Source organism: Solenopsis invicta, chromosome 15 (assembly GCF_016802725.1).
Source record: "Solenopsis invicta isolate M01_SB chromosome 15, UNIL_Sinv_3.0, whole genome shotgun sequence".
Classification (NCBI taxonomy): domain Eukaryota; kingdom Metazoa; phylum Arthropoda; class Insecta; order Hymenoptera; family Formicidae; genus Solenopsis; species Solenopsis invicta.
Genome location: NC_052678.1, coordinates 9,267,513 through 9,294,842, shown reverse-complemented (window position 1 = coordinate 9,294,842; position 27,330 = coordinate 9,267,513). Strand labels below are relative to the sequence as shown.

Below are 27,330 nucleotides of genomic sequence, written 5' to 3'. Positions count from 1 at the left end.
CATCAACAATATTTCGATGAAGGAACTTTGTACAAGGATAAGAAAACATTTTCTTTCCTAGAAAAAAAAAAAATTAAAACGCGGATATCAAGTCCGAGTAAAGTCTGAGAATTTATTATCTAGCAAAATGTTTGTCAAACTTTGAAATTAATGTATCTTCGACAAAGTTTTGGATTGTAAGTAATTAATTTATTGGTCAGTTTAATATCGTCAGTATTAAATTTCTGTAAGGATAAGCAAGAAGAAAATGCACGTGCATGTTTATTGTTATTTAATAGAAAAGAAATTTACATATCGACATGTGCAATGTTGCAAAAAATGTTGATATTCTGGCAATCAGTTTAAACATTTTATATAATTATTTTGAAAATCTAACAAAATTATTTTCAAATTTGTATACTTAGTTGAATTTTTAGATTAGCAAAACCATTTTTTCCGTGTTATTTCTTGGGGGTTCCTTAAACCCTATTTAAAATAGGACTAATTAAAAAAATCAAATAACCAGTCATGTTTCATCAAGATTAATTATTTAAGAAAAAAAAAAGAACAAATAATATTTAAATAGTAACAAACTAAACTTAATTCCGTTTAATTCCTCCAGAAAAAATGACCGATCGTTTCGTCCGTGTGCGGACAAACGAACTTTGATCGTCGTTGCGTGGTCCTGCGCAATCCTGCGTGCCTTTCGTGCCGAGCAAGCGAGTTAAATAACGAATGAGGATGTAGGTTGCCCCGGGGCCGGAATTACGTGCGCGTAGTAAATACCGGAAGTCCCCTCGCGGGAAATCGTTCGAGAGGGTCGTCCCGAACGTATAACGTCGTTATACTCGTAATTTCTGATACCCCGCGCACCATGCTTTCAACGAAAGCGACAGACGATGGATTCGGCAAGCGATGCAATTTGTTTACCTTCACCGAACAAAATTCCGGTGTATAATCCGATGAACGAATCGATGATCGGAAGCATCACGATGGCTTGGCGAGTCAATAAAATATGCACGTACGACGAGTAAAACGCGTCAAGTAAATCGTCCGATATCGTTTTTTGAAAGACGTTCTGTTATCAGCATATTATGTTTTTTCAAATCATGATTTGACGATGTAAAATGTACAGTCGGGAATTAAATTTTGTCTCTCTCTCTCTCTCTCTTTTTCTTGTCAGAACGAGATAATCGTATGAAAACCATCGACAAAAAATAAATCAACGATATTCCCTTGTTACCATTGCAGCGACAATCGCGCAACCAAGCCACGCTCTTTTTCCGTTTTCTTTCGCATAGTGGTCCCCATCCTCCACGTTCCGACTCGTCGCGTGCTACTTTCGCATTAGATAAAATTTGCGTCTTAGTCGGAGCAACGGTTCTTCGTGTCTATGTACATGTGTATGTACACGCCTGTATCGGGCTTGTGCTATTTTCCTGCGAGAAGTAGATTGGTTATTGGGAAACTCTACGACGGTTTATGCGCGCCGCAACTGCGGTGAAGCCGGCCACTGTGAGTAAGGTAACAGCTTTGCAGCGACCGCCACCGCCCCGTCCGAGATGTACGGAAGTTTGTCGTGTCTCTTTCTTTTAGCGCGCGACACGAGCTATCGAAGCGACAAAATTACTGCGGCGACAATACCGTCGCGAATATATACAATATATATGTATAAGTATATACATACGCGCACATACACAAAACTCGTACGGTTCGTTGAGAAATTACAGAGCACCTCCAACTCGTTCTCGCAAACGACAAATTTCCCAGCAACATGTCTTTTCGTGAACCACGCGCATTTACTTCTTTCACATTCGACTCGGTCGTTCGCAGAACTTTGCCCGTGTTCTTTAATGGACGCAGTCTTCGCCGTTGCAACGAAACGAGGGGAGCATTTCAGCTTATTGGGGCAAATTTCAAACAAGCACAGCATGCCTCCGGCGTTTTTTTTTTTTTTTTTTTTCTTATAATTGCGCGGTATCACTCGCCAGAATTATAATTTGGTTAACGCGAAAGTTTCCTCGCGAGTTTCCTCGCGAATTTCCGCGGCAGCCGCGTACGAATCCTTTATTTTCGCCGCTCGAAAATTTAACGCGTTATTCCTAATTGATAATTAGGAATGACGAGCTCTGTTAAACGCTCTTTAATTTACCCTCACACTCGTCTTTCGTTAACTTGCTGCTCATGTTCATTTCACCGGTTTTTCTCGCTCATTTGTGTAAGCGAACAATCGAAGGAAACGACTAGTTATTATAATAAAGATATGAAGAGCGAATACCAAGTCCTACTAACACGATTTTGATTCCATTATTTAAAACATACGCTTGAAAGTAAGGGAAAATGGTGTTTCTTTGACTCCCCTTTTGTATCTTTGATCATGCTATCCTGTGAAACTGTCTACTATTATACTATATTTGTAAGAGTAAAAATGTATAGTTTGTGCAATTTAGTTATTAAAAGTTTTTATAGCACACAATCTTAATAATAAATAGAATTATGCTACTACAAAAAATAATTTATTGTTTGAGTATATACTATATAAAATAAATGGTTTTGAAAGTTTTCTTTTATAAAGTATTGCATACATATTTTAATTTGTACTTCAATTATCTATATTGCTAAGTAGTTGTTGTAAAACAAATTTTTTACAATTCAACGTTATCAACTTTAACTTGCGATGTATAAAATTAGACAACAAATAGAAAATGAGCAAATGTTGTACTTTTGGATCAGTAATAGATATTATTTACCTTGAAAAAGGTAAAGAGGAAAGGTAAAGGTAAAGGTAAAGTAAAGTGAAGGTAAAGGTCAAAGTAAAGTTTTGAAAAAAATGTTATAAGAAAATTTTATTTTTGTTAAGATTGAATTTGTAATACGGAATCGTTCCACCGTCCTTATATTATTTTAGTGTCTTTAAATTATTTTTCATATATATTTTATATAAAACTTTACGTAACGTACAGAAACGTTAAAAATATAAATATAAAAATATAGAATTTTCTTAACTTCTCCTTAACACACTTCCTTTTTATATTGATCAGAAGTACATCCTGGGTGTTGTACCTTTGACCAAAAATCAATTTTTTTTCTAAAGTTAAGAAAAGTATATAGAAGAATAACAATTTAAATCTAATCCAAAAATATGCGTCGATATCGATTGAAAGAATATTTTAGAAATTTTTTTTGCACTATTAGACATCAAAACTTGCACAACAAAGAATGTCAAAATTAATCAAAGGTAGATCACCTCCCCCTACTAATTAACGCTTAGAAGATTTCAATGTAAAGTTTTAGGATTAGGTTTACATCATTAACAATTAGTATTATTATTTACCTGTAATTTCTGCTTGGAGTCGGCTGGATGAAGTGGCTCGGGACCGGTTTTGGGCTGATCACCCTGCAGACTTTCGATGTTCTTTGTACGTATCAGCTTACCGAAGAGCTCGAGGCCCTTCTCCCGGTCCAGATCGAGCTTCATTTTTCTGCAAATTAAGAGCGAGCGAGTTATTCACTCACGCATTCGACAGGGAAAGAGTAGCTCCCGGCAATAACGGGTAAGTGCTTTTGATCGATGTTTCCACAAACATTCCGTTGGCATAGAGCTGGCACGTGAAATAAAATATTACGCAGAAAACGCATATCGGCAAGGGTATCCAGGTAATACAGTATAATAGAACGAGGTTGTGAAACGTCGCGTCTGTCAGCTGTCTGGAGATAACATGAGAGAAAATAATTAGAGAGCAAATATCCGCGGAAATATAGTCCCGGCGTTTGTTAAACGAGGATTAAAGAGACTGCGTATGCAGTTGAAGATAATTACGCTATCCACAGATGAGGTAAAATTAAACGTACTTTTTAGGCGTTGGTACATTTACTTGCGGCGGAAATGCAAACTGAATTGTACACGTATGCGCGGTAAAAAGTAATTGAAAATGACATCCAAGTGTGAGACTGTTATTTCCAGCGGAGGGTTTATAATATCTGTCTGAACATGAGCCCTTTACAAGATTAAAAATAGCTTTTGCGGCGCGGAGAGAGTAGTTTAAAGGTTATCAAATAAATAAGTGTAAATAAGTCAAGTAGTTTATCGTGAAACTTCCGGATCGTCTTTGATATTCAATCGAAAATAACGGAAGAAATTTTATCGAAGAATAATATAACAATGGGGAAAAACATTTCTTTCCGTAAAATGTGTGTGTTTCATATAAATAAAATATTCGTAATTTACTAATTGGCGAAACGGGCAACGGTAATACATGAGAACAATTTAGAGAAAACGGTTTCAAAAATTTGAGTGTTTAACAAATATAATATCCATCAGACGAACGTCCGCGGTGCTATAAAAAAAAAAAGAAAACTGTTAATATCGTGTCTCATCCGTCATCCCGCCCTAAAAACGCGAAACGACGTGGCCGCAAAAAAAGATGGCCAACTTCACCGCATAATCAAAAGGGCAAATCGGCTGTTTCCGAAGACAAATGAGTTCTAAAAAAAAAAAAAGAAAACGTCGCCGACATATGCGGCCCTCTTTTCTCCGGCTCGCTTGTTCCCAGGGTCGGAAGTCGCGCACACGAATTATCGATTTATTATCCGGCGACGGCGACGTTGCCTCTCAACGCGCCGCAGCTCTTTCACGTTTCTCCGGCGATGCTTCTGCGAGCTTATCTACCTGAGAATGAAAAATTATCAAACGTGTACCCTTGTCGTCTCGTGAAATTGTTTTTCAAAAACTGTGCCGCTAAATTCACGATGTTTTAAAGTTTGTATTAATTTTGCGATTGTTAAAAACGTCAAATTATTTCTCATTGACTAATGTCTAATTTTCATAGAAAGTGGACTTTTCGAAAAATTTAGAATAGATCTTCCTTTATATCAAAGTATCAGTACCTACTATAGAATTATGTTTCAAAGGGCCATACTGAGAAAAAAATTCCTAAATTTTAATAAATATATTTTTTGATACTTGCAATTAAATATTTACTTACGGTGCATAGATATTTACTTTACAAGAAGAAATAATGCTTAAATTAAATTAGTGGTTCTTGTACTAAATAAACATACAATATATTTGCATTTAGTAAATATTTTACTATTCGAATAAATATTTATTAAAATTTAGTAATTTTTCCAGAATGTATAATAACGCGGAACAAGAAGTTTTCGATTAGAACAAGCGAGAAAGGATACGTTTATCCTTAGTCCGAGGGAGCGCGTACATCGAAAAATGTTTTCTTTTACTTATTTTCCGAACTTTTGGAGCTGTCCGACTTTGGAAATTGTTTTGAAACAACTAGAACAAGCTATCACGATAAGAAAATGTTTGATTCTTGAAAAAAAAGCCAGCTAAAAAGTTGTTTCTTTTTTTTTCGTTTTTATCGTTTGAAATAGAGTGAGATTGAATAATAGCAATGTGATATAAAATTAGAACAGCCTAAACTTTGCAAATTATAATTCTGAAATAAATGGAAGTTAATTTTATACATTCAACTTTATTATCTTCAACAATGGTAGATTTTTCTCTTCTGAGAATATTAATTTGAAGTAATATTACGTATTTTTAATTTTAATTTTAAATATTAAAAAACTTTTGTGATGAATGTGGGTATGTGCGTGTGTGTCGACATTCTCGCCAACTTGTCAAAAAAGAGTTCGACATCAAATTGAATTATTGCAAAAAGATTTTCATAAATCAGCGCGCGCGGGAATGTCAAATGGACATTCTGTGAAAGTTCCGGTGAGATATCGCGACCGTTGGAACGATTACTCGTTCTTCCACTACTCGAACTCGATTAAAACATCGCACGCGATAAGACTGTCGTTTATAATGCAGACGCGATGCACTCTTCACGACGGATTATGCAAACAGCGAACAGCCGGGATAATCACCGGCCGAGTGAATGGGAAGGTACTCGGCGTATTAAAGGGAATAAATTATTCAGGGGATATGCGCAGGCGAGGTTGAAGGGAAATTTTACTCGCCCCTCGCCGAAGATAATGGATTTTCAAGAATACGTTTGGAATTTTATCCAGGAGCCACTGAAAGAGAAAAAGAGGGAGAGAGAGAGAGAGAAACTCTGGCACGTGCAACACGTCGGGCTGACAAGTCACGAAATCCGCATCGCTTGGAACGAATGCGCGAAATTTCCCAGCAGAGATGCAAACTACGCCGACGGAAATTCTCGCGACCAGATTGAGGATTGTATAAAAAAGAAAATGCGAATTTCGGCAAATGTAAATGTATGTAACAGTTAGACGATTGTTTGCGCGTAAAAAAGAGCTGGAACTTTTTTGTTTAAGGCTTGAATAATAATAATAATAATAATAATAATAATAATAATAATAATAATAATAAATGTATAACATAATAATGTAACATTAAAAACAAATAAATAATAATATATTCTTACTACATTAATGTAGCTTTATTTCAGTTGTCCTCTTAATTTTCTTTTGCATAAAAATGTAATTTAGTTCCATACACATCTCTATTTTTAAAACACCTTTATTGTAAAATAAAAATATATGAAAATCTCTAGTCTCAACTTCGAAAGTCGTGCACAGCGAAAGTATTGAAACGGCAATAGTAAAGTTGGAAATAGAAATCTTGTGAGAATCGACAATTTCGATCCTTCAATATGCATGAGTATTCCCTTCGCGTCCCATTAAGTTACATATAAAAGTATCTTTCAATAATGCACGCGCGATTTTGTCTCGGAGCAACAGTGGCAGATTCGCCCGCAAAATCGACCGACCGCCGCGTACGTAATCGCTCCTTAACGTGGCAGAACGCAATTAACCCCTTGTATGCAACTCGTGATATCTCGCATCGGAACATCAGCCGTCCCTTCCCGTCACTTCTTTCGTGTTAGGTCTTGTCGTCGCTCAGCGGGATGCAAATGTATCATTCTCAATCGACTTCTCGTTAGCGAAAGTTAAATCGCGCACGTGGCATTTTTATCTTAATCTCATTTTATTATTTACCATGTCTATTTTTGTTTCACGATGAAATGTAAAAATATTTACACACGTTGAATAAATGAAGATGTCCTTGCGCACACGATTACGTTTTATATATCAAAATAGCGGTTAAAAAGTACATTTTTTTACTTCTACAACGAATAATACAACGAATAATAAATAAATACAAGATCTCTGTATTAAAATTAAAGATTTTTGTAGCTATTATTGTACAATATTATATATTAATTTGCTTAATGTGAAAAATTGTAAATAATAAAATGTGGAATCAACTCGTCGCGATTCGTTATCCCTGCTGTTCGATTTTTAGAGAACGTCAGCTTTAAAAGATACGATAATGCGGTATGACACGAGAGAACGTGCGGCAAACCAATAGGTTTAAAAACACCGGTCAGGCGGAGTCCCGCCCGTATGGGAAATTGCAATTCGTAAAATCCGCGAGAGAAAAAACAATATCGCGTTTTCTCGTAACGCAATCTCCCCCGACGATATCATGCGCGCGAGTTTTTAATTAAGAACTTGAGAGAACTTTACACAGATCCTCTTTCTCTCTTTCTCTCTCTCTTTCAAACGTAATAATAAAACATTTTGTGAAATTTTTATATTTTTAGTATTGTTTTGAGATATGACATATACATCCTTAAGAGAGTCTATCTAAGTTTTTTCCTCCAGAATGACAGAAAACATACTTTAACGACTTTCTGTTTAAACGGAATTTCCTTTTCTTATCTTTGATTACGATGAGTTTTGCGTTAGGACAGCAATGTTTCAGAACTTTGCGAAATCAGGGAGAGCAATAATCAATCCTTCGAATTATCCTTCTTACCTTCCTTCCGTCTCTCCCTTCCTTCGTTGTTTATTCTCCTTAACGAGGGGATGCATTTAAAGCCCCTCCCCGCGATACGCTATTACGTGATTGCTCTACCGAAGAAACAGCCGTTCCTCCGTTTCCATCGAATGCGAACGTCGCGTGAGTCACGAGAGGACTCGAGAGTACATCTGGAGATGTCGAGAATCGAACTCAACGAAATCCCGATCGTAGCTACGGATCGCGCAGCGCGTGATTTACGACGAGGTGGCGTCAGGCGTCGGGTGGCGTCAGGCGTCGACGACAGGAATCGTAATAATTGAAATTTGTCGATCGGCGAATCCCGCGGCGACAATAGCAATCGCGTGCGAACAACAGTAAACAATTATCGTCGATAAAGTTCGCGGATGGGTAAACAATTGCGAGCGGCAACAGGCGGCTTTTTACGAATGGATCGTTAGAAATGCGATCGTCCGGATGTTTGCGACATCCGCGGGTCTCGCCATTAATAAATCAGCGCGATAATTACTCTCGCGAGTAAGGGCAACGCGCAATTGTTGCCGTGCATTTCCTCGCATCGTGTGTTGCAAACTAAAACTCGGCGAGAAGTTTAATGGCGCGCTGTGACAATTTTCACATTTTCTCTCAAATGTTTTGCTAGACAAAAAAATATCGCGCGTAATTTCGTTAAAGAAAGCGGAAAATATTTATGGTGCATGCGCTATTTTATGCAGAACGTTACGTGTGCATTTAAACGATCGAGCCTCGGGGCTTATATACAATTATAAAGATTCGTAGAAAGAAAATAGATAATAATCGGGGTTTCGCGTTCGCAGCGGCGCGGCGCAGTTATTTCCATACGATTTGCAAGAGGCGTGATATCACAGAGCGGCAGAAGCTTCCGAGTCCGTAGGTCGTTATCGTGCGCGAGCGAGCCACGATAGGGAAGGAAAGGGAGAAAGAGAGAGAGAGATAGAAGAGGGGGGGAAGTGGCGTTTTTAATACTATGTTAATTTTATTCAAGCCGACACGCCCCGTCTCTTATTGGTCGCGGTGCTTTTTCATTCTTCCGGAGGGGGCTGCAAAGGAGAAGAATCGTGACTTCGTGCTCGCAGGCTGTCTGCCCTTCGACGATCGAGGGGGAAAGGCAGCCCTCTGCGTAAACACGCGGCCGGCCCCCTTTGCGCTAGTCGCGTTGGATCTTCGATCTGGAATTTCCAGGGAACGTTCTTTCCGGAGGGAGAGAAGGAGAAACTTGACGCGAAATTTGTTGGAAATCCGTTCAATTTAAATTCCTCGCGCGCGAAGAGATCGATACTCCGTGGGCGTTACAAGCCGCAGCGTGCGATTATAATCGCGATAATGATAATCGTGTTGCCAGTTTTTGTGCTGCAGTAGGTAATTTTTTAATCGCCGAGTTTTTTTCCAGACGACGATTAGAAAACGCGAAGTGAATAATATTTCATTAGCCCCACGCGCGTCGGACACGCTATAAATTTATACAACTTTTATCGGGCTTATGTGTCAGTTTCACTATCGTACACCGAAAAGTAAAAGTTTACGTGCAAAATTTACGTTTTACAATTTGTAAGCGTGATTCGTAATTTATTATCGAAAAGGGATTCTACTTTGCGACCCATTTGCCCGGCTGTACACTTTTGCATTGTGCACTTTTCGTATTAAGTATTTAAATATGACATATTACAGCATTCCAAGATTAAACACGGAGTCATTCTCACGCTATCCTCGCGTTACTCCATAAAGAGCCCTACAAACTTTGGAATAGGATTATCCTCTGTAACCAGGATGCCGATACTTCACGTGAAAAAGAGAAAATACGCTTTGTAGAACGAAGGCGAGGGAGCTCGGCTCTCGCATCCTGAACGGTCACGGGCTGGTGATTTTGCGGTTATCGATCCCGTCCTCGCGGTGTGTTCACCTCCTGGTGTGCTGTTAAAACAAGCGTACCGTAATACCAGTGCGTATACACGTATACCAACGTGTACGTACACGTGCACACATACAAATATTCCTGTAGGTACGTTCAAGAGAATAGCTCTCGCTCTCGCTCTCGCTCTCTCTCTCTCTCTCTCTCTCTCTCTCTCTCTCTCTCTCTCTCTCTCTCTCTCTCTCTCTCTCTCTCTCTCTCTCTCTCTCTCTCTCTCTCTCTCTCTCTCTCTCTCTCTCTTTCAATACGTGATGCTATCTCTGTTAACATCTAAGCGACAATTTTGATTTCTGGCTGTCAAATTAAGGATGTGTGGGTCTCATATCTCAAAACATTACCAAAAATAGAAAAATTTCATAAACTATTCTAGTATTACGTTTGTGTATCTGTATAAAGTTTGAGCACAATTTACTTATTAATTTAAAAGTTATTTAATGTTTTGTTTAATCTTGATTCTTATGTAAAATTGCGTTTTGCAATCTTTATTTGCAAATTTGATGGAAAAATAACGATATCAATTAAATCCAAATTTTTACATATACTAATAAAACTAAATATTTGTACAAAAATTCATTTAGATCCATTTATTCGTTCAAACGTTATTTATTTCAAACTGCAGCAAAATATAGCAATTTTCGCTGCAAAAACAGTTACAAATTTTTCATTATTTTCTTAATTGTAGCTAATTTCAGAGCCAAAATTCGAGCATTTATGACCAAAATTTTTTGTTGTTGATTAGAAAAAAAAAAATAATCCTACAGAAACCTTCAGTTTTTAAATTTCAATTTTTAACTTCTAGCTCGTATTGTATAGCCAAAACATTCTTAAACTCTCAGCTAATTTACACAAGTACATTTCATTATTTAATTTTTCATCAAAGATTGAATGTTCAAGATTTTGTTTTTTTTTTCTTTTTTTTAGATTAATGTCTACTATCTTTTTCTATTATTCAGCTATTTTCTATCATTTTTCTACTATTTTATTCGTACTAGTTTTTTTCTCTTTACTATTATGCATCAAATATTGTATATTAATAACAATTACAGCTAACAATAGTAATATTTATTATAATTTACAATGAGATTCCACGCTTTAGGGAACAAAGTCCCAGAGCGTCTAAGAAATAACAATCAATTCTCTTTCTCTGTCTCTATTTCTCTGCAGGCCCTTGGAAGAATCGCAAACGTTGGCCGGACATGAGAGTTCAGTTCTAATCCGGAGTCGCGTTTTCCCCTCCCGTCATAAACTACGAATCGGAGGTCTTATTCGCGCACCCCCGTGTAACGCCTGGCGAGTTTGCAGCCGCCGGAGATTCTGCAATCACAGAAGTCAGCCGCGCCAATAACTCGCAAACTTTCCCGTTACGCGCTTGTGAAACTTTCTCTTTATGCAACTCCCGAGGATTCAGATATTCAATAAGGGGTCCCTGCCAAGTTCGTGCCGCCACTTGTTCACATACCGTTACATGCGACATCATACGAAACGTGAAAAGACGCGTAGATAGTCTACGTTAATTTTAGTTGGACTGTGACGTATCGCATTGTCACGGCAAGAACGGCTTGAGCGATCTCACAAAGCGGATTTGACGTATCTGAGCGGACAATCTCACGTCGCGTCTTCCGCAGAGGAGAAATCCGTTCTCCTTAATCTTATTTAAATTTTAAAGGCGAGCGGAGATAAAAATTTCAAATCTGCACGCACTTTCTGATCTCGGAACGTTGAATTTTGCATGCTGACATTTCTCCTTTCCGGCAGTCTTGCCTGATTCCGCAGATATCAATAACATGTCAGGGCTTTTCCGTCGAAATGTCAGACGGAAAAATGTTGTTTCGAACGGATGTAAGCAAACGTAATACCAAAATAACTACTTAGAAGACACAATCTCTCCCGAGAAAGAGAGAGAGAGAGAGAGAAAATTTCTCGAAGGCCGGGCTGACGATCGAGCTCGACCACTAGTATCCCTTGGATAAAACGAGTGGCGCTAACGATCTCGTTGCGACACGCTTGTTTGCGAAATCGTTGTGACTCTAGCGTGATAAATTTACAATACGATAAGTGCACACTGCCAAAGTGAGCAAGCAAATAAATTTATTCAAATAAATAAAATCTCTTATTGATCATTCTTAATTGCGAATCACGCCTGTAAATTATAAATTACGTTGTAAATTATTAATCAGCTACGTTGTTAAAATTGCACATCGAAAAAGAGAATGTTCACGCGCAAAAACTTTATACAGTTTCTTAATGAAATTTAACGCTTCAGTACGCGCAAATGTCCTCTTCTACTCTTGATATAATTAAAGGAAAAATGGAGGAGTGTAATGTAAAATTAATTGCAATGTAAAAAACTGTTTAAATGTAACTAAATAAGCATAAAAGCATGGTTATTTCCGGATATTGAAAGCGTTCGTACAAAGATGACAGATACAAATGACCGGGTATATAATTTCAAAGAAGACACCTCATTATTTTGTAAAAAAAGAGAAAAACAAGATCGATATCCTTTTTTTCTTTTAGAAAAAGAGAGAAATGCATTACGTTTGTGTCACCTTTGGAATATAAAATGATCCTGTTTAACGAATTGGACGATTTATTTTGCACTGCAATAATCGTACTTGATTGTTATTGCCGCTATCGATACGAGCACGCACATACATAATTAACGTTTAATTGTATCAGCGCAATTTTACAACACTGCGCTACTATCTCCACGAAATCGCCTCGGTCGTGCCGCGTTAACGATCGGCCGAGTTTGATCGCTCGATGAGACGCGATAAAACGGAAAACGGAATTAACGATACGCGGTCGGCGCAGCTTGTTTGTCAAAAAAGATAAGCGGAGGTGTAATCGCGTTTCGATTTGATACGCGGATATCGTGAAGAGGTGAATCCGACGGGAAATTTTCGTGCCGCTAAAATGTCTTATTAAATAAGAGCGAAAGAACAGCAAGCCTCGGTTTAAACTCCCGGATTAAACAGTATTGTTAGATTGCACGTTATGCTATATTTATTACATGTATACATTCGCATATGAATTAAAATGTCAACTTTGAAATTCTCTTCAATGAGAAATGAAAGATTGATGAATTGAGGAAGGAATAATAAAATAAAATAAACGGAAAGCAAGACTAAAAGTAATGAAATTGAGTCTTGCTGTTTTATTTTTAGATTCCCGATCTCTTTCGCAGTTTCAAGATTAAGATGAGATTAGGAACTCGGCGTCCTCGTCCGCAAAAGTGCGAGAAACGCAATTAAGACCGTTTGAATTTAAATATCCTCAATTTTCTTCTTATACACCGTCATTTATTTTTGCCTCGTTCGTTTTGCATAATTGAAAAATGATATAATCTTTCTTGCGACGCTATACCGCGAGAGTTAATGTAGATAACGTTGCAGAATATTTTATCGTTGACGCAAAATTTACGGGCTTAGCGATTCGCTCCCGATCTTCGCGTGCATTCGAAAATCAACGCGCCGACGTATGCCGCACGACGTATCGCTGTAATTTGTCAGTGTCGATGCGCCGCCGTCCTAATAGTTCGATAGCTCACTTGCTACGCGATTTGCTTGGCTGAACGGCGATGCCTCGAATTCTCGAGTTTAAGTGAATATCGGAAGACACGATATTAACGACAATCTGTCTTCTTGATTTGCGTTCTAGCTTGCGGCTTCGGTGATTACAAGACTCTCGTCCATTTTTTCAAACAGACATATACTCGTGATATGATGCTGAATAACGATAAGACTGAATTTTTATTTTTTATTGATATTCCTAAACACATGGAAAAAATGTTGCAAAGCGAATAGAAACATTAGCTAGATACAGATCTAAAAATAATTTTGTTGGACTATCAAAATAATAAAAAAAATTATTGTAAAAATCAAATAAGTCTAATACATTAAAATTTCAGTAAACAAAAGAAAGGTACTTATATTATTATAAAATAATAATTTTTTCACTTTCTATTTACAAAACTTCACAAATTGCTCTTAACAAACTCATCCTATTATATTTCTCTTTATATAGATATACAATAGTAATTTTTTTTCTTGCCATATAACAAGTGTAAGAATAAAAAAATAAAAGAACCTCTCTGGACTTGTTTGGTTCTTGTGAAAATTTGCTCTTCATTTATATTTTTATTTTCGTCTGTTTGATTCTGCTAGAACAAAATTGTCTACGATGTGACGCTGTTGATAGAGAATGATTTGACGCCTAGATTAAAAAAAAAAAACTGACTTGTTTCGTTTAAATAGGAAATCCTTTATTTATGCAGGATATTCGAGCACGTTGCTAGAATATCAAAATTTTTCGCAGCACTCATTACGTGTAACCGTCCTTCATAATTATTTTAACGGTCCAACAAAATTATTTTCAGATCTGCATTTGGTTAAATTTTTAGAATTTTTTTTAACAAAATTGTTTTTTCCATGTATATTATAAATGGTAAGAATATTAAATTTTCATATTAATTTTTTTCAATTAACTTAATGAGAAAAAAAATGGAAAATTATAGAAATTATTGTACAATTACATGTACTTTGTATTTTTGCTCTCTTTCTCTCTTCTCGTAAAATATAGATGTTTTTTTTTTATAAAAATATTTAATTATGCGCGTTTTAACATATCTGATTGCGAGCATTATTCAATCGTTCAATCAAATCGCAATTTCATAACCATTCGGGGATCAACGTGCAATTAAACAATCGCGTTTATCCGCTTAATGATCACGATTGTATATAATGAAACGTATCGCTCAATCCCCATCATTTATACGTAAATAACGTTTGATATGGTCTTGCAAATAGGGTCCATCAGGGTCTTTACATAGTCTCACACTAAGGCAACTTTGCGACGTAAGCCGGTTCGCTTGAATAAATTGGGCAAACTCGCAAAGTTTCAGAGAGAGAGAGAGAGAGAGAGAGAGAGAAAGAACCCAAGGGTGATCATTCTTCAAATTATACGCCCCGATAACGAGAAGGGCCATGGCCTCATCGTACATTGCATCGTCATTATTAACTTCTCATTGAGCCAAAGTTCGAAATGTTTAAGAAAATACGTGAGCGTATTAAAGTTCGTCACGCTTTATAAGGCAAACGATAATTGCAAACTATCGTTTGTTAGCACGAAACTAAGAAATCTCTCCCTTAGCGGCGCTTTATTGATTTTTTGATTCATCTCTTCTTAAATTTATGTAATTTCTCCAATAAGATAACCATCGCAACCACTGCCATTTTTTTTTCAATAGTATTATAATAAAAAGAGAGTATTATGTACTGAAAATGTTTTAATGTTAAACTAAAGCTGTCATACAAACATAAGTAAAAGCGTGACGGTATATAAAAAGGCAATATTAGGTCAAAACTGACACGTGAGAATGACAATTCTACTCAAATACAGATCTGCAAATAATTATGTTGAACCATTAACAAATTTATATTGGACGTTTGAGCTCATTACTAGAATATCAAAATTTTCGCAGCAGTATCATCGTGCTTGAACGTCTTAATTATTTTCACAGTCCAACATAAAATTATTTTCCAATTAAATTTTGAGATATTACGATGAAATTGTTCTTTTCGTGCAGAGAGAGCTTTATATCTTATATTTTTATTTCTTTCATTATATTCAAATATCAGTTCTTCAGCTTGAGATTTCTATGTATTTATTGCATTAAAAATTTTTTTATTTAAATAAAAAAGAATTTTTCTTATATATTTAAGAAATTATAAAATAATCGTATCAATTGTCACTACCAACTGTGCTTAAAGCAGCAGTAAGCGGGACGGTTACCCAATTGTTACACTCGAATCGCGCGTCAATCAATAACAATAGCACCGGAGCGGCGGCAGATAGGTCTTTATCTTCCGCGCGAGATTTTGATTTCGCAAATCGACATATGTGTTTCCACGCGACTTCCATGCCTCAAGTTTTGATTGCTTCCAGCGCAACTTCCAGCATTGGAGATCTCTCCCGGAGCGCGGCGTTCGGATTCAATTACCTGGGCGAGCGTAGCCCGCGCCCGCCTCGTTGTAACTTACGCCGGTGTGTTTACGCAACTCGCGCAATACCCACCGTCCCACTGCGGAATTGCTCGTAACAAGAGCATAAACCGTACAGAAGAGATTTTATCGTTGCCATTGTCGCGCGTAAATCACCCTACGGAAACCCCCGAGTACGTCCTCGTAGCGCCCAAACGTGAAAGCGGTTCCCGCCGCAGCAGCCAGCGGTCCGAGGACGAAACGCCTGGGAAACACATAATAGAGAACACAAAATGTACCGATAACAAACGCGAATTAATTTAATCCCGAAGATTCCTAAAATTAATCAAACTAAACGAAATTGAAATCCTATTGTGCTGAAAATTGGGAAAGCGATAATACAGGTTTTAAACGGCAAGATCCTATTTCTCGCATCACTTCTGCTTTATCTTACAAATAAATGAATTCAATTAACAATAATTAATTGAGATTAAATCAATTCAAATTAATTAAAAATCATGTCGAAGTTATAAGTAATTTTAACTCAATCGTCTTTCTGGGGCGAAGATGAAATGGGACATTTATGCAAGAAACAATTTTCTCCTCGCAGAACTCATTCGCATTTTCTTCAAATGTCAGATATTTTAATGAATATCGTGTACGCGATATAATAAGTAAAAATAAATTGAATATTTCGGTGGAAAATTGATTTTGCTTTGCGAGAGATTAATATCGTCCACGAGTTTGCCAAGAAATTAGTCGCGAATAGCTAGTCCGAGCACGTCGGACGAAGTGGGAGAGAGCATTATAGCGGCCGGGCGAACGTCACCGCACCGTAATGGAATCGTTCCCGTGGAAAATCTTATGGAAGATAATTAAACGAACCAGCCGCGCTGCTGTTGAACGCGGAGAAATTCCTTCTGCGGAGGCACTCGGCCAATACCGGCGGAATCTTTTGAATAACGGCCCGCAATACTCGGTTTCTTTGAGCGTGAGATGCTCGAGTCTTCCTCCATTTCGCTCGTTTTCTCACTTCTCGCCCCCGCTCCGGAGCTTGTTGGTGGGCAAACTCGTCGGTATTTAATCTGCACACGATGTACATCCAAACACGAACAATCCACCGTTCTAGTTCTCTCTCTCTCTCTCTCTCTCAGAAAGTAGCGCGGGAGCGAAAATTATGCGAGAAGCATTGGAGAACAAAGACGTTGTTACTTGCTGGATGCATATAGATCAAAATCACGCTACGGGAAAATCAAATCGCGCGACGTAATTCATTGCGAACTTTAATACTTTTCAGTTCACGTCACGCGACCCGATACGTTCCATTCTGAAAATTGTCTCACGAAATTTCCGCAAAATGAAAAACTCGTCCATCGATAAAATCGGTTATATCATGTCAAAGTAACACGTTTTGCAAAGTTACGATTTAATCCACCGAAAAGCTCGGCGAACTTTCGATTACGAGAAATATTGCGGAGTACGAAATTGCGAAAAATTCGATTAATATTATTTTATTTCGCGATTACAGACTGAAGTAAATGAAAAAGTGGGAGTGAGTAGTCATGTTTGTTTATGATAAATAAGTTGAAATTGATATGAAAACCGTGCGTACGGCACGGCATAAGAGAAATTCAGACTACGTTGTAAATTTTTTCGCGATTTTCATCTCGATTTGAATAAACTTTTTTTTTCGATAACCGTGTAAGCGTTGCTGGACGGGCACTTTTATGCCGGACGGAGCGAACCAATTACCGCTCAACAATTTCTTACGTCAATCATATAATCTATCATAAAATTGCGTACAGCAAGCTCGCAACATCTGCCCGATATTAAATGTACAATCCTCGCGTGTTAGCCCACAAGTTCTCCCCCTTTCGTCTTCCCGCCTACCCCCGATGGTTACCTTACTTGCTGCCCACTCACGCCATTGTGTCTTCCCTGAGCGAGTCGCGGGAAAAAAACTTTCCGTTCTCTCGCGTGCAAAGAAAGAGGAATAAGGGAGAATTCTTCTTCCTGTCTTATCTTAAAATACTTTTCGTGCCTTTAAAAACGTGAGCCTTTTAAGAAAATACAATACCGCCTATTATACCGCGTCACCCGTTGGCCAACTTCCAGGCATTTCGCTTATGATTGCATTAGCGATATTGTTGCAAAGCGTATTTTAAGATGTGTTACAAAATATTGCTTTATTATTAACTTTAGAATACTGTCGTTTTTGAATGACATTTTATTTATAATATATACCGAGAGAAATATTTAATGGAATAAACTAAATGTTTAATTAAATAGTGAGCAAATAAATTTTATAGTTATAATTATTAATTATGTAGTTATTTTGAAACAATCTGTAGCTTTAATCAAACAACTGTTTTTATACGATTATAATCAACTGGTTTGTTAAATTTAACCAAGTTTTTGGTACCAGTAATTACAAAATTCATTTGATCACTTCATTTGATTACAAAATTCATTTATTACTATTTAATTAAATGTTTGATCGATATTTCTCTCGGTGTAATTTGATGATATTTATTTGTAATTTTAGTGATATTTATAAAATAATTACAAAATCAAAATTTTCATAAATTTGTATACAATACAATTATTAATTTAAAAGGGAAAAAAGTATTAAAAAAGCATACTATCAAATTAATCTATGAATTGAGCGTTAAATGTACAATAACGTTCTAAGGTTAATATTATATTTTTTTCTGACTTAATTAGCATTGTTCTACATTTTTGTTCAATAATGCGACATGTTTGATAGCTGATACTATTTTTCGTCAAAACAAATTTGTAATAAACTAGTAAGTTTCTATTGTTATTCGGCGAATGTTTCGCCGTACGTGTCCAAAATGCGCCATTCGTAAAATTTGCTCCCTGTTTTCGAACACTCTGTTTTCAAAATCACGTGTCAAATGCGCTTCACTTAAACAAACTATATCGAGACTCGTTGACCTCTTGAAAGTTTGAACAGGAATACTGCCAAATTTACGAAGCCTCTTCGAAAGCTTCTACAATTCTCCTCTACACAATTCCCCGACGTGCGAGCTTCGGAAATTTTCTCCTCGGGCACAAGTTACCACGAAGAAAATTTAGGGCAGGTGTCCCTTTCGCCGCGGGACCCCTTCTGTCATAGCAAAGTAGGATACGTGTTTAAAAATTTAAACGATCGTATACTTTGACCTCTCGGGAAAACTTAAACTAGACAAGATGTCTAAAAATTGACTATTCCTTAATTTTCGACATCCGATATCGATGTATAATTTAATTTTCTCAGTATTGGATATCGGATATAGAAAAAAAAATAGATTTTGTAGAGTATCGTCTTTTAACTGCTCTACGGATAAATCTTTGTTATGAGTAATAACTTTGATAACTTAAAGAATACACTTGTAAGTAAACGATTTACGGAAAAAACGATTTTGTTAAAGTATCTAAAAATTTAGCTAAATATAGATCTGCAAATAATTTTATTAGAATTAAACCATCAACATAGTTATAAAAAAAAAGTTCAAGCATGATGAGCAATGCTGCACAAAATTTTGATATTCTAGCAATCAGTTTAAATTTCTTATACAATTATTTTGATGAAATTATTTCCAGATTTGTATCCAACTAAATTTTTAGATTCTTTAACTATACTGTTCTTTCTGTATACATTTAAGAAACCAATTATTATAGAAATTACAATTTGGAACAAAATTCATTTTTGCAGAACTTAATAAACTAAATATACGTGAAAAAAATGTTTTTCTCTAACGGATTGATTTGCCAAAATCTTTTTATCAAAAATTACTCGAAAATATTAAATAAATGACATCTGTAATTGAACGGTATTTGTAGTAAAGGGAAACGCAAATGTGATGTGTGGAACATTGGATGTATCGGATGCAAAGCACATAGGCACACGTCAGCGATTGAATGTTCGCGCATACATCATGCAGGCGGATAGAGAGCTTATGAAGAGCACGTGTTGCTCTTTTCCCTTCAATAGCACGGTTACGTTCCATAAACGAGCTCTCAAAATAAATCCATTTCCGGAGGAAATCGAGTAGATTTTCTCGGAACGTTCTCTCGCACGAAAAATGAGACTTCTGATTGGAAGTCTCGCGAATTGTGATCAATTTCGCATAAGCTATCGAAGTCTATCAAAAATTTAAGTAAACACACGTGAAAAATAAAAGAAGGTATGAATTTTTTCTCAAGAATTAATAGAATATGCCACTAGTACTCTCTCTCTCTCTAATTTTTTATTTATTCATTTTCTCGTTGGCTAACAACACCTGCTTCAGCTACTCATCTCTATTTCATCTCAAACTCCGAGATCTCTACTTTTTCTCAACTGCGTTACCTCTTGTTTGCCTTGAAATTTAATATATTCCTTTTGTAATTAGTTTTTTTTTTTTTTTGAAAAAAAAAAGTATATCTTGTCTTTTGATCAGTACACTTAACTTAAGGAAAGGGGGACAAGAAGCCTCAGATATCCGACGTTTCAGCGATCAGCGTAAAACGAATCTTAGCAAAGCATGTATCGCACGTCACGAGGTATTTAGTGGACTCCTCGTTGATCGACGATCGCAATTTCAGAGTGTCCTTGATACCTTCAATCCGGCACACCCGCCCCCTCGGTATCGAGAACCCATTACACGTTTAACGAGGTCGCCCGCCGGAAGAAAACGATATTGCAGCGGTACGGGCTTATTTACGGTACGCCGAAACGGAATTGAGTATTCCAAGCATAAAGTTCCGGGGAACGCAAGGACCGTCTCATCGATCGCCATCAAATTTTCGATTCCTTGCGCGACGTTAGCATTTTTCGCAACCTGCTCGTTAGATCGCGTCCTGTTAATCCTGTGATGAAGCGCATGAACGTGCTAACCACCGAACGCACAGTAGCGTTTTGATTTCCCTTCAACGTTCTTCCATTTATTTTTTACATTAGAATGAAATATTCGCATATACTGTAATATTATTTAGTGAGGATGAAATATCATCATCTTAGTCCGTTTATCTTCCATTAAACGTCCCTCGGAGTTGATCCCATCTCATTTGGACGACGAGCTTCGATATGATACAAAGGGAACAGTGTGCAAAAATTCCGTCCCAAATATTCACGAAAATTCCGCCGCTAACGTGGGCGTTCGTGTGCCGCAGAGGCCTTTATGCGAAACTTCGTTGTGCATAAAAGCGAATGACAAGCCGGTTGGTGGTGATGCGTCGCGCACGTGTGATGCTCTCGTGCTATCGTAATGGTGCTTTTGACGTGCTCGCATAGACCCAATTACCGGTTTCTGAATTGTTTCGCAACGTGAAGCCGCGTTAACTTTTCTTTTTTTTTCGCTATTCATCGTCCCGCAGCGCGATAAATGAGCACGAACATTTAACTGCGTTCTCCATTCGTTTTGGTATTTCTCTGAGCACAACAATATTGGAACCGGATTCTCGTGTATCAAAGATACGTAATCGATAGAATATCAGAGCGGATGTGCGCCAAAAAAGTGTAGCAAAAGAAGTTATATTAATTATAAACGCTCCCATCTTATATGTATCTTAAATTATAAAAATTAACCAAATCTCCGTTTTTCAAGTGTCTCTCTTTGCAAACATTTCTTCTATTTAATCTGAATTGTCTTTTCTCAATTCGCATCGTCCGGATGTAACATTTGGATTAAAAAATAGAGGAGAATTGCTAAATGCACGTGATACTTAATTTTCATTATTTTTTTTATTTTATTTGCATGCAAATAAACGTTGGAAATTGTAGCTTAATAGGTACTTATTACTACTATGCTTTACTTTTCATGAATAACAAATTAATTTATTATGAATCTTTTGGTAACATGCTGCAAAAGGAATGATTTAAGCAACCGGTGACCTAAATCGTACTTGTGGGTCTTCAAAATCGTATCATCTTTGAAAGTATCAAATTTATGAATTAAAATTATATAAAATATAAGGAATTTTTAACTGATACTTATTTTATTAATAATTTATCGAAAAAAACGATTAAATGTTTAATAATTAATAACTATTGTTTATTTCTCATTTATTTCATACTTTTGTCACTAAATGTCATTTATATTAAGTAAAACTATAAAATATTAATAAGATATCGGCTTTTTAAGCAACCAATACGTATTGAGCAACTCTCCGTGTTCTAAAATATAGTACCCATCTGTTTTCTCCCAAAAACTTCGGGAAGACTGATTGCTACTCGAGGCGGGAAAAGTCTGTAAAATAAGATAACGTCTCGTCAATCGCGAACGAAACTTCCGTGAGACTTCACTCAACATCGTAGAAAATAATCTGTGAACTTGGACTCAAATCAATGTCCGCTTGTTGATTATTTTCCCGAGCCTCAAACGCGATTAACCGATATCTCCTTTTTACTTTGGCTCGCAATCACGCTTTCTCATTGAATATTCCGACGACATCTGGCCGACAACGTGACTCGATTATTGAGAGATCAGGGGATGACGAATCCCAACAATATCGAAACCAGATTCCGTTTCGCACTGAGGGTGTGCCAAAGATTGAGATGTGCCAAAGATATAGCTACAACATATAGTAAGAGAAGTTACGTTAAGCAGAGAAACTGCTCTCATCTTATCTCAAATTATGAAAATCAACCAAATCTTCCTCCGTTATTTTTCAAGTTTGTACTTTCGCTAACATTTTTTCTATTTAATTTGAATTATTTTCCCTTTTTCCGCATCATCCGGCAACACGACTTTGGATTTAAGTTAAAGAATACGTGTTCTAGGAAATACTAGTAAATCTAAAGTAACTCTGAGAGTGTTTACTCTCTTGGAATTTGAGTTTGGTACTTCTCTCGCCCCTTCGGGGCACTTTCTCCGTTCTTATGCGAGTTACTTGTACGTACAAATCACCGTATACCGCGAACAAGGTGTAACTTCACCGGCGTCGAAACGGGGTCAGTTCGCGGGTGTGTAAAGGCCGCCTTCCAATCCGTACCCGCGTACTACTAGACTGCGAAGGTCGGGGCAGATTGCACCCGCAAAGCACCCGGCGAGCGAGCGCGGGGCCGCGATTAAGGGTTGGCCGGACGCCAGTCACGAGACGCATTATCCGTCTTCGGCATAACCGGGGAAATAAATTCACGGGCGTGCTATTCTCTTTTCCGTTCTCCCTCTCAACGCGATGGATATATTTGTGACAACCCTCCTGACGACGTGAGTGAAATTGAATTTATCCGCCGGTATCGGAATTCTAATTCGCATACACGATCGTCGTCGCCGTCGTTGCTATATCCTCGCCGGCAATGTCTGAATGGAAGCGCTAAGATTCGCGATGTATTATTCAAAAGGTAACTCCTTCGTCTAAGGAAAAAAGGTTGAAATATTACCAAGTGTTACTTCCCATACATTGCAAAATATTACCGCAGTGTTTCAGCAACGTTACACCATCATACATAATATTGTATTATCGTTGCTGCCACATTGTTGTAGCAATATTTTTTGCAATGTTTTTGCTATTCTGCACTTCATTTATTTGTTAGGAATAAAATTTGGTTTCTGCACGTTTGAAGAAAGATTAATTAGAATAAAGTAAATTTATGTCTCATAAATAAATGTTTAAATATGTTTGTCGCAATGAAGACGATCTCGACAAAGTCTTGGCACGTTTAATTTTTCCGTATGTTTGGAGCGTTATGCGTTGTACACCGCTCGATGATCAATTTCGCCGCGGAGCTCATTAAATTGTCGATCACATCCTATATTGCATTTACTCGTCTGCAATCACGAGTGCATAACACCTCGTTCGATAATAGGAAGCTCGGAAGCTCGTTTACGAGCGTTGCAGCCATCGGCGCGACGGCGGCGGCCGGGAGGAGACGCTCCACGCCCGTCTCTCATCCTTCGATCGTCTCTCCGGGTACAATAACGCTCGCCAGATAAAACTCGGCACTCATTTCGCCCGTCACGCGGTCCGCTCGCGGCCGATCGAGCCTCGTCATTTTTTCATCGGCGTGTCTAGCGCTTTTTACCGCTTATCCGTCTCCTCTTCTCGCCTCGCGTCGCAAATAGAACACGCGCCCGTCCGTCCAATCCGACCTCGATTCGAACACGGCGACTTCCACCGACTTCCACTACCGTTCCCCAAAATTATCATTCCATATGCAATGCTCTATCCTCGTAGAGTATAAAGCACATCGGCGCCGATTTCTAAATAGAATTCGAGTCTGGCTTTGACCCGGATTCGCAGCGCCGGCCTCTGCGCGCCGTTTATGGCCGTTTCTACGATCGGAATTATCGCATTTCTCGTTTGCGATGTAAAAATATCGCACGTCCTTTTCGGAAAATGATATTCGATCCTAATGAAAGATAAAGCGCCCATAAAGATAGCAAAATGGCAGCGGAGTCGTAAAATCGATATACATGCACGCGAATGGATGTTGCAAATTGGCGCATCGAGATACAGGGGGAACCGGTGGAATAATTATATAATAGACGTGTTGACGCCACCGCAACTCGCTGTAACTTGTACATGTCCGTGTCCCGATGTGGCGTAAAGCCGTCGAGCTCAGTTTAGAGATTGCCCTTAGGCTTTTCACCCCGGCCCCGGACGTTTCGACCTAGATTCGAGTACGCTACTCTCCCACTTTCCGAACGTGGGCTTTTGAACAATTAATCGAGCGACAAGCCGCGAAAACGGACGGCAATCCAGTTCACGTGCTCTCTCGAGGCTTTTCTATGCTTCTCTCATAGCGAGAGAAATGGAGAGAAGGAGAGATAGAGAGTGGAAGTCCAATTTGCAGCCGCGCGAATTTTGTGACGATCCCTCTTACGGTAAGCGCATCGAAATTGGAGAAATAATTCACTTTGACGTGAGCAAACAGGAAATAAGGAAGGCGATAATCCCGCGAGCGAACTGGAAAATAATCGCGTCTCGGTATTTCACAATCGGCATCGAACTGAGCGAATCGAGTGAACGAATCGAGAGGAATGGAGGAAAATACGCGGAGGATCATAAAAATGTAACAACTAATGTACAATACGTCCGAAAAGTTCTCGAAAGGATTTCCTCTCACAGACGGTAACTAATGACTCTATTTATCCAACAACATAGGAGCTAGTTAATACTTTCGCTTAGTTCTGATTCAGCCTGCGGTGAATAACGTTTATTCCACGCAGGTTTCTTGGCCCTGCGTAAAACAAAGTTACGATGAAGTTTTGCTGAAACTTCGTTATCGAATTTCAGAGCACATTCGGCGTGCATTTTTTCACAGCGCAATTTTCTTTCCGCACAGAAAAAAATTAACGAACAAAAGCATGTTCACGTTAATGTAACTTGTTAATAAATAATACACGCAGATAAATATCGCTCTTGTGTTAAGAAAAACAATTACTCAATTTTCTTCCAAGTTCGGTTATTTTTACAAATAATACTTTCTTGATTATAACCTTAAAATAGACTCATTATTTACTTGAAACAAGTTATGTTTATCTAAACTTCTGTGTAGAGAAAAAGATTTACTGCAAATTACTTAAAATATATATATTACTTATTTTACACAAATGTTTCACAAGTTCAGACATCTACAAATATACCGTAAGTTGATTAAATTTGTTCAAAATACATAGATTCTGAACCCTAGTAATTTAATATTTCGATCAGAGAGATTAAGTTGAAACAAAAATTCGCATTGCTTAATATCCTGATTTCTCTGATACAATTTTATAATATTTTTTAAAAAAGTATAAAAAATATAAATTCTTTTTAACGAATATGTTTTAAGACAATTATCAAAAAGATATTTTTAAAGATAACCATAATGTACTAAGAAAAAAGAAATAAATTGAATTTTCTTAGAAGTAGAATTAATATTTTTCTGCGTGCAGAAGAGCCTTTTCCTAGAAATAAAGCTAAGAGTTGATGAAAGCCAAGTTATTTTGTCTGCAATGCGATTATGAGATTTGAAAACCAAGATTAAATTTTCAAGATTTTCTTCAAATCGTAGAGAATAATACGTAAGGGGAAGAACTTGCAAGGACGCGACTCGTTTCTCTTCAGCATCGTGCGCCCGTAATTCTTGAAACGCCCACGCTCGTTAACGGCAATAATTAACGAAGTGAAAGAACACGGTACGACGCCGACGACACCGACACACGTGGAATCGGATTAAACGAGCCAAGAGTGATCGCAATCGTTAATGGCGGATGTAACGCTTTCTCTCGATCAATTAGCTTCATTAAATACCGACCATTGACAGATCTCTCGTTATCCTCGTACCTTATTCCCGAGTGTCAAGAACTTCCTAAATAATTCTAAAGTAGTTAGAGGTGGGAAGTCGCGGGGAACCGATTTATTTCCAAAATTAAAACACGAGCAAGTTGTACGATAATTGGACGTATACATTTTATATATTTGTATTCTTTTTTCATTAGAAATAAAATTAAATCTTCTGTCGTAAAAAAATTGAATGTTTTATCCCTATACATTTTAAATATCGTCTATCATCATCTTTCATATTATTTCATAAATTTTATAATATTACTTGTCACCATTTTACAATTTTTATTAATTTCACAATCATTTTGTAACTTTGTTTTCGTATCTTTCAAGATTTTAGGTGTACTTTTATACTTTTTTTTTACATTGTTTCATGTGTTAATCTTTATATGTCGCTATCTTTTGTCAAAATGGACGGCGGGCCATTTTTATCGAGGATAGATCATCGATAGCGATAATAGAGTCAAAAACGTGTGATTTTATTGAAGCGACGGCATTGATAATGAGTGTCGTGGTTGGATTGCACATACGTCGAATTGTGTCCATTATGTCGGAGCATCCGTCAAGCGTTTCCTTTGTATCATCCGCATGCAAAAGCCGCGTGCACTCTTGCGGTAAGCGAGTGTTTATGGAACACATACACACGCACAAAAATAGCATGCATTTACCCGCCTATCTAATACGGTGCACACGTCGTGCTTTTCTACTGCAACCTTAGCTGAGAAAACTCGTTAATTAACGACTTGGCAGTTAAACTGATACTTCTCGTATGTAGACACATCTTTATACTTTCTCATTCGTAACAACATTTGTTTCAACAGTCAGGTGTCTAGTCGTTATCGAGCAAAATACAGAAAAATTCTAATAAGTAATAAAAGAATATCCAAGTTTTACACCTGAAATAATTTTGATATATTTAAGAAAAAGATTTGCTAGAAGATAAATTTTTTAAATACATTTGTACGATAACAAAGTAATCGTAGATACTTTTCCACGCATATAAACTAATTTTCTTCTGACTACACTCAAAATTAATCTTTAAGTAAAAAAATTTATTATTAACTAGGTCATTTATAGAGAGTGCAGAAAAAAAAATTTGTTATCCGCTGAAGTTTATGGCATATAAACCGATAGATCCGTTTTATTGTATTTGTCGACGAGTTTTTGTAAATAGCATATGTGCATCAGTGTTATTTACAATATTCGCCGACAGATGCAATAAAATGAAACTACATGTTTATTAAAAAGTCGGATATTTCTATCTTCTATTAACTTCTTCGCAAATATTTCAAAAACATTTTAATTAATCCTAGACACATATATATTTTTTGTCTTCACCGCGCATTTTTTGATAAATCAAATCTAATTCCTAATAAAAA

At 37.2% G+C, this 27,330-nt stretch overlaps 1 protein-coding gene across 3 annotated transcripts in view; it reads right to left on the bottom strand.

Moving 5' to 3' along the window:
- LOC105205888 (cationic amino acid transporter 2) overlaps nucleotides 1-27,330 on the bottom strand; it is a 93,483-nt gene that overhangs the window by 43,551 nt on the left and 22,602 nt on the right. For all 3 annotated transcript variants that reach the window (XM_026138548.2, XM_039457915.1, XM_011175426.3), the window contains one exon: nucleotides 3,314-3,461. In XM_026138548.2, the coding sequence (XP_025994333.2) occupies nucleotides 3,314-3,461 (148 nt within the window). The remainder of the gene's footprint in view (nucleotides 1-3,313; nucleotides 3,462-27,330) is intronic.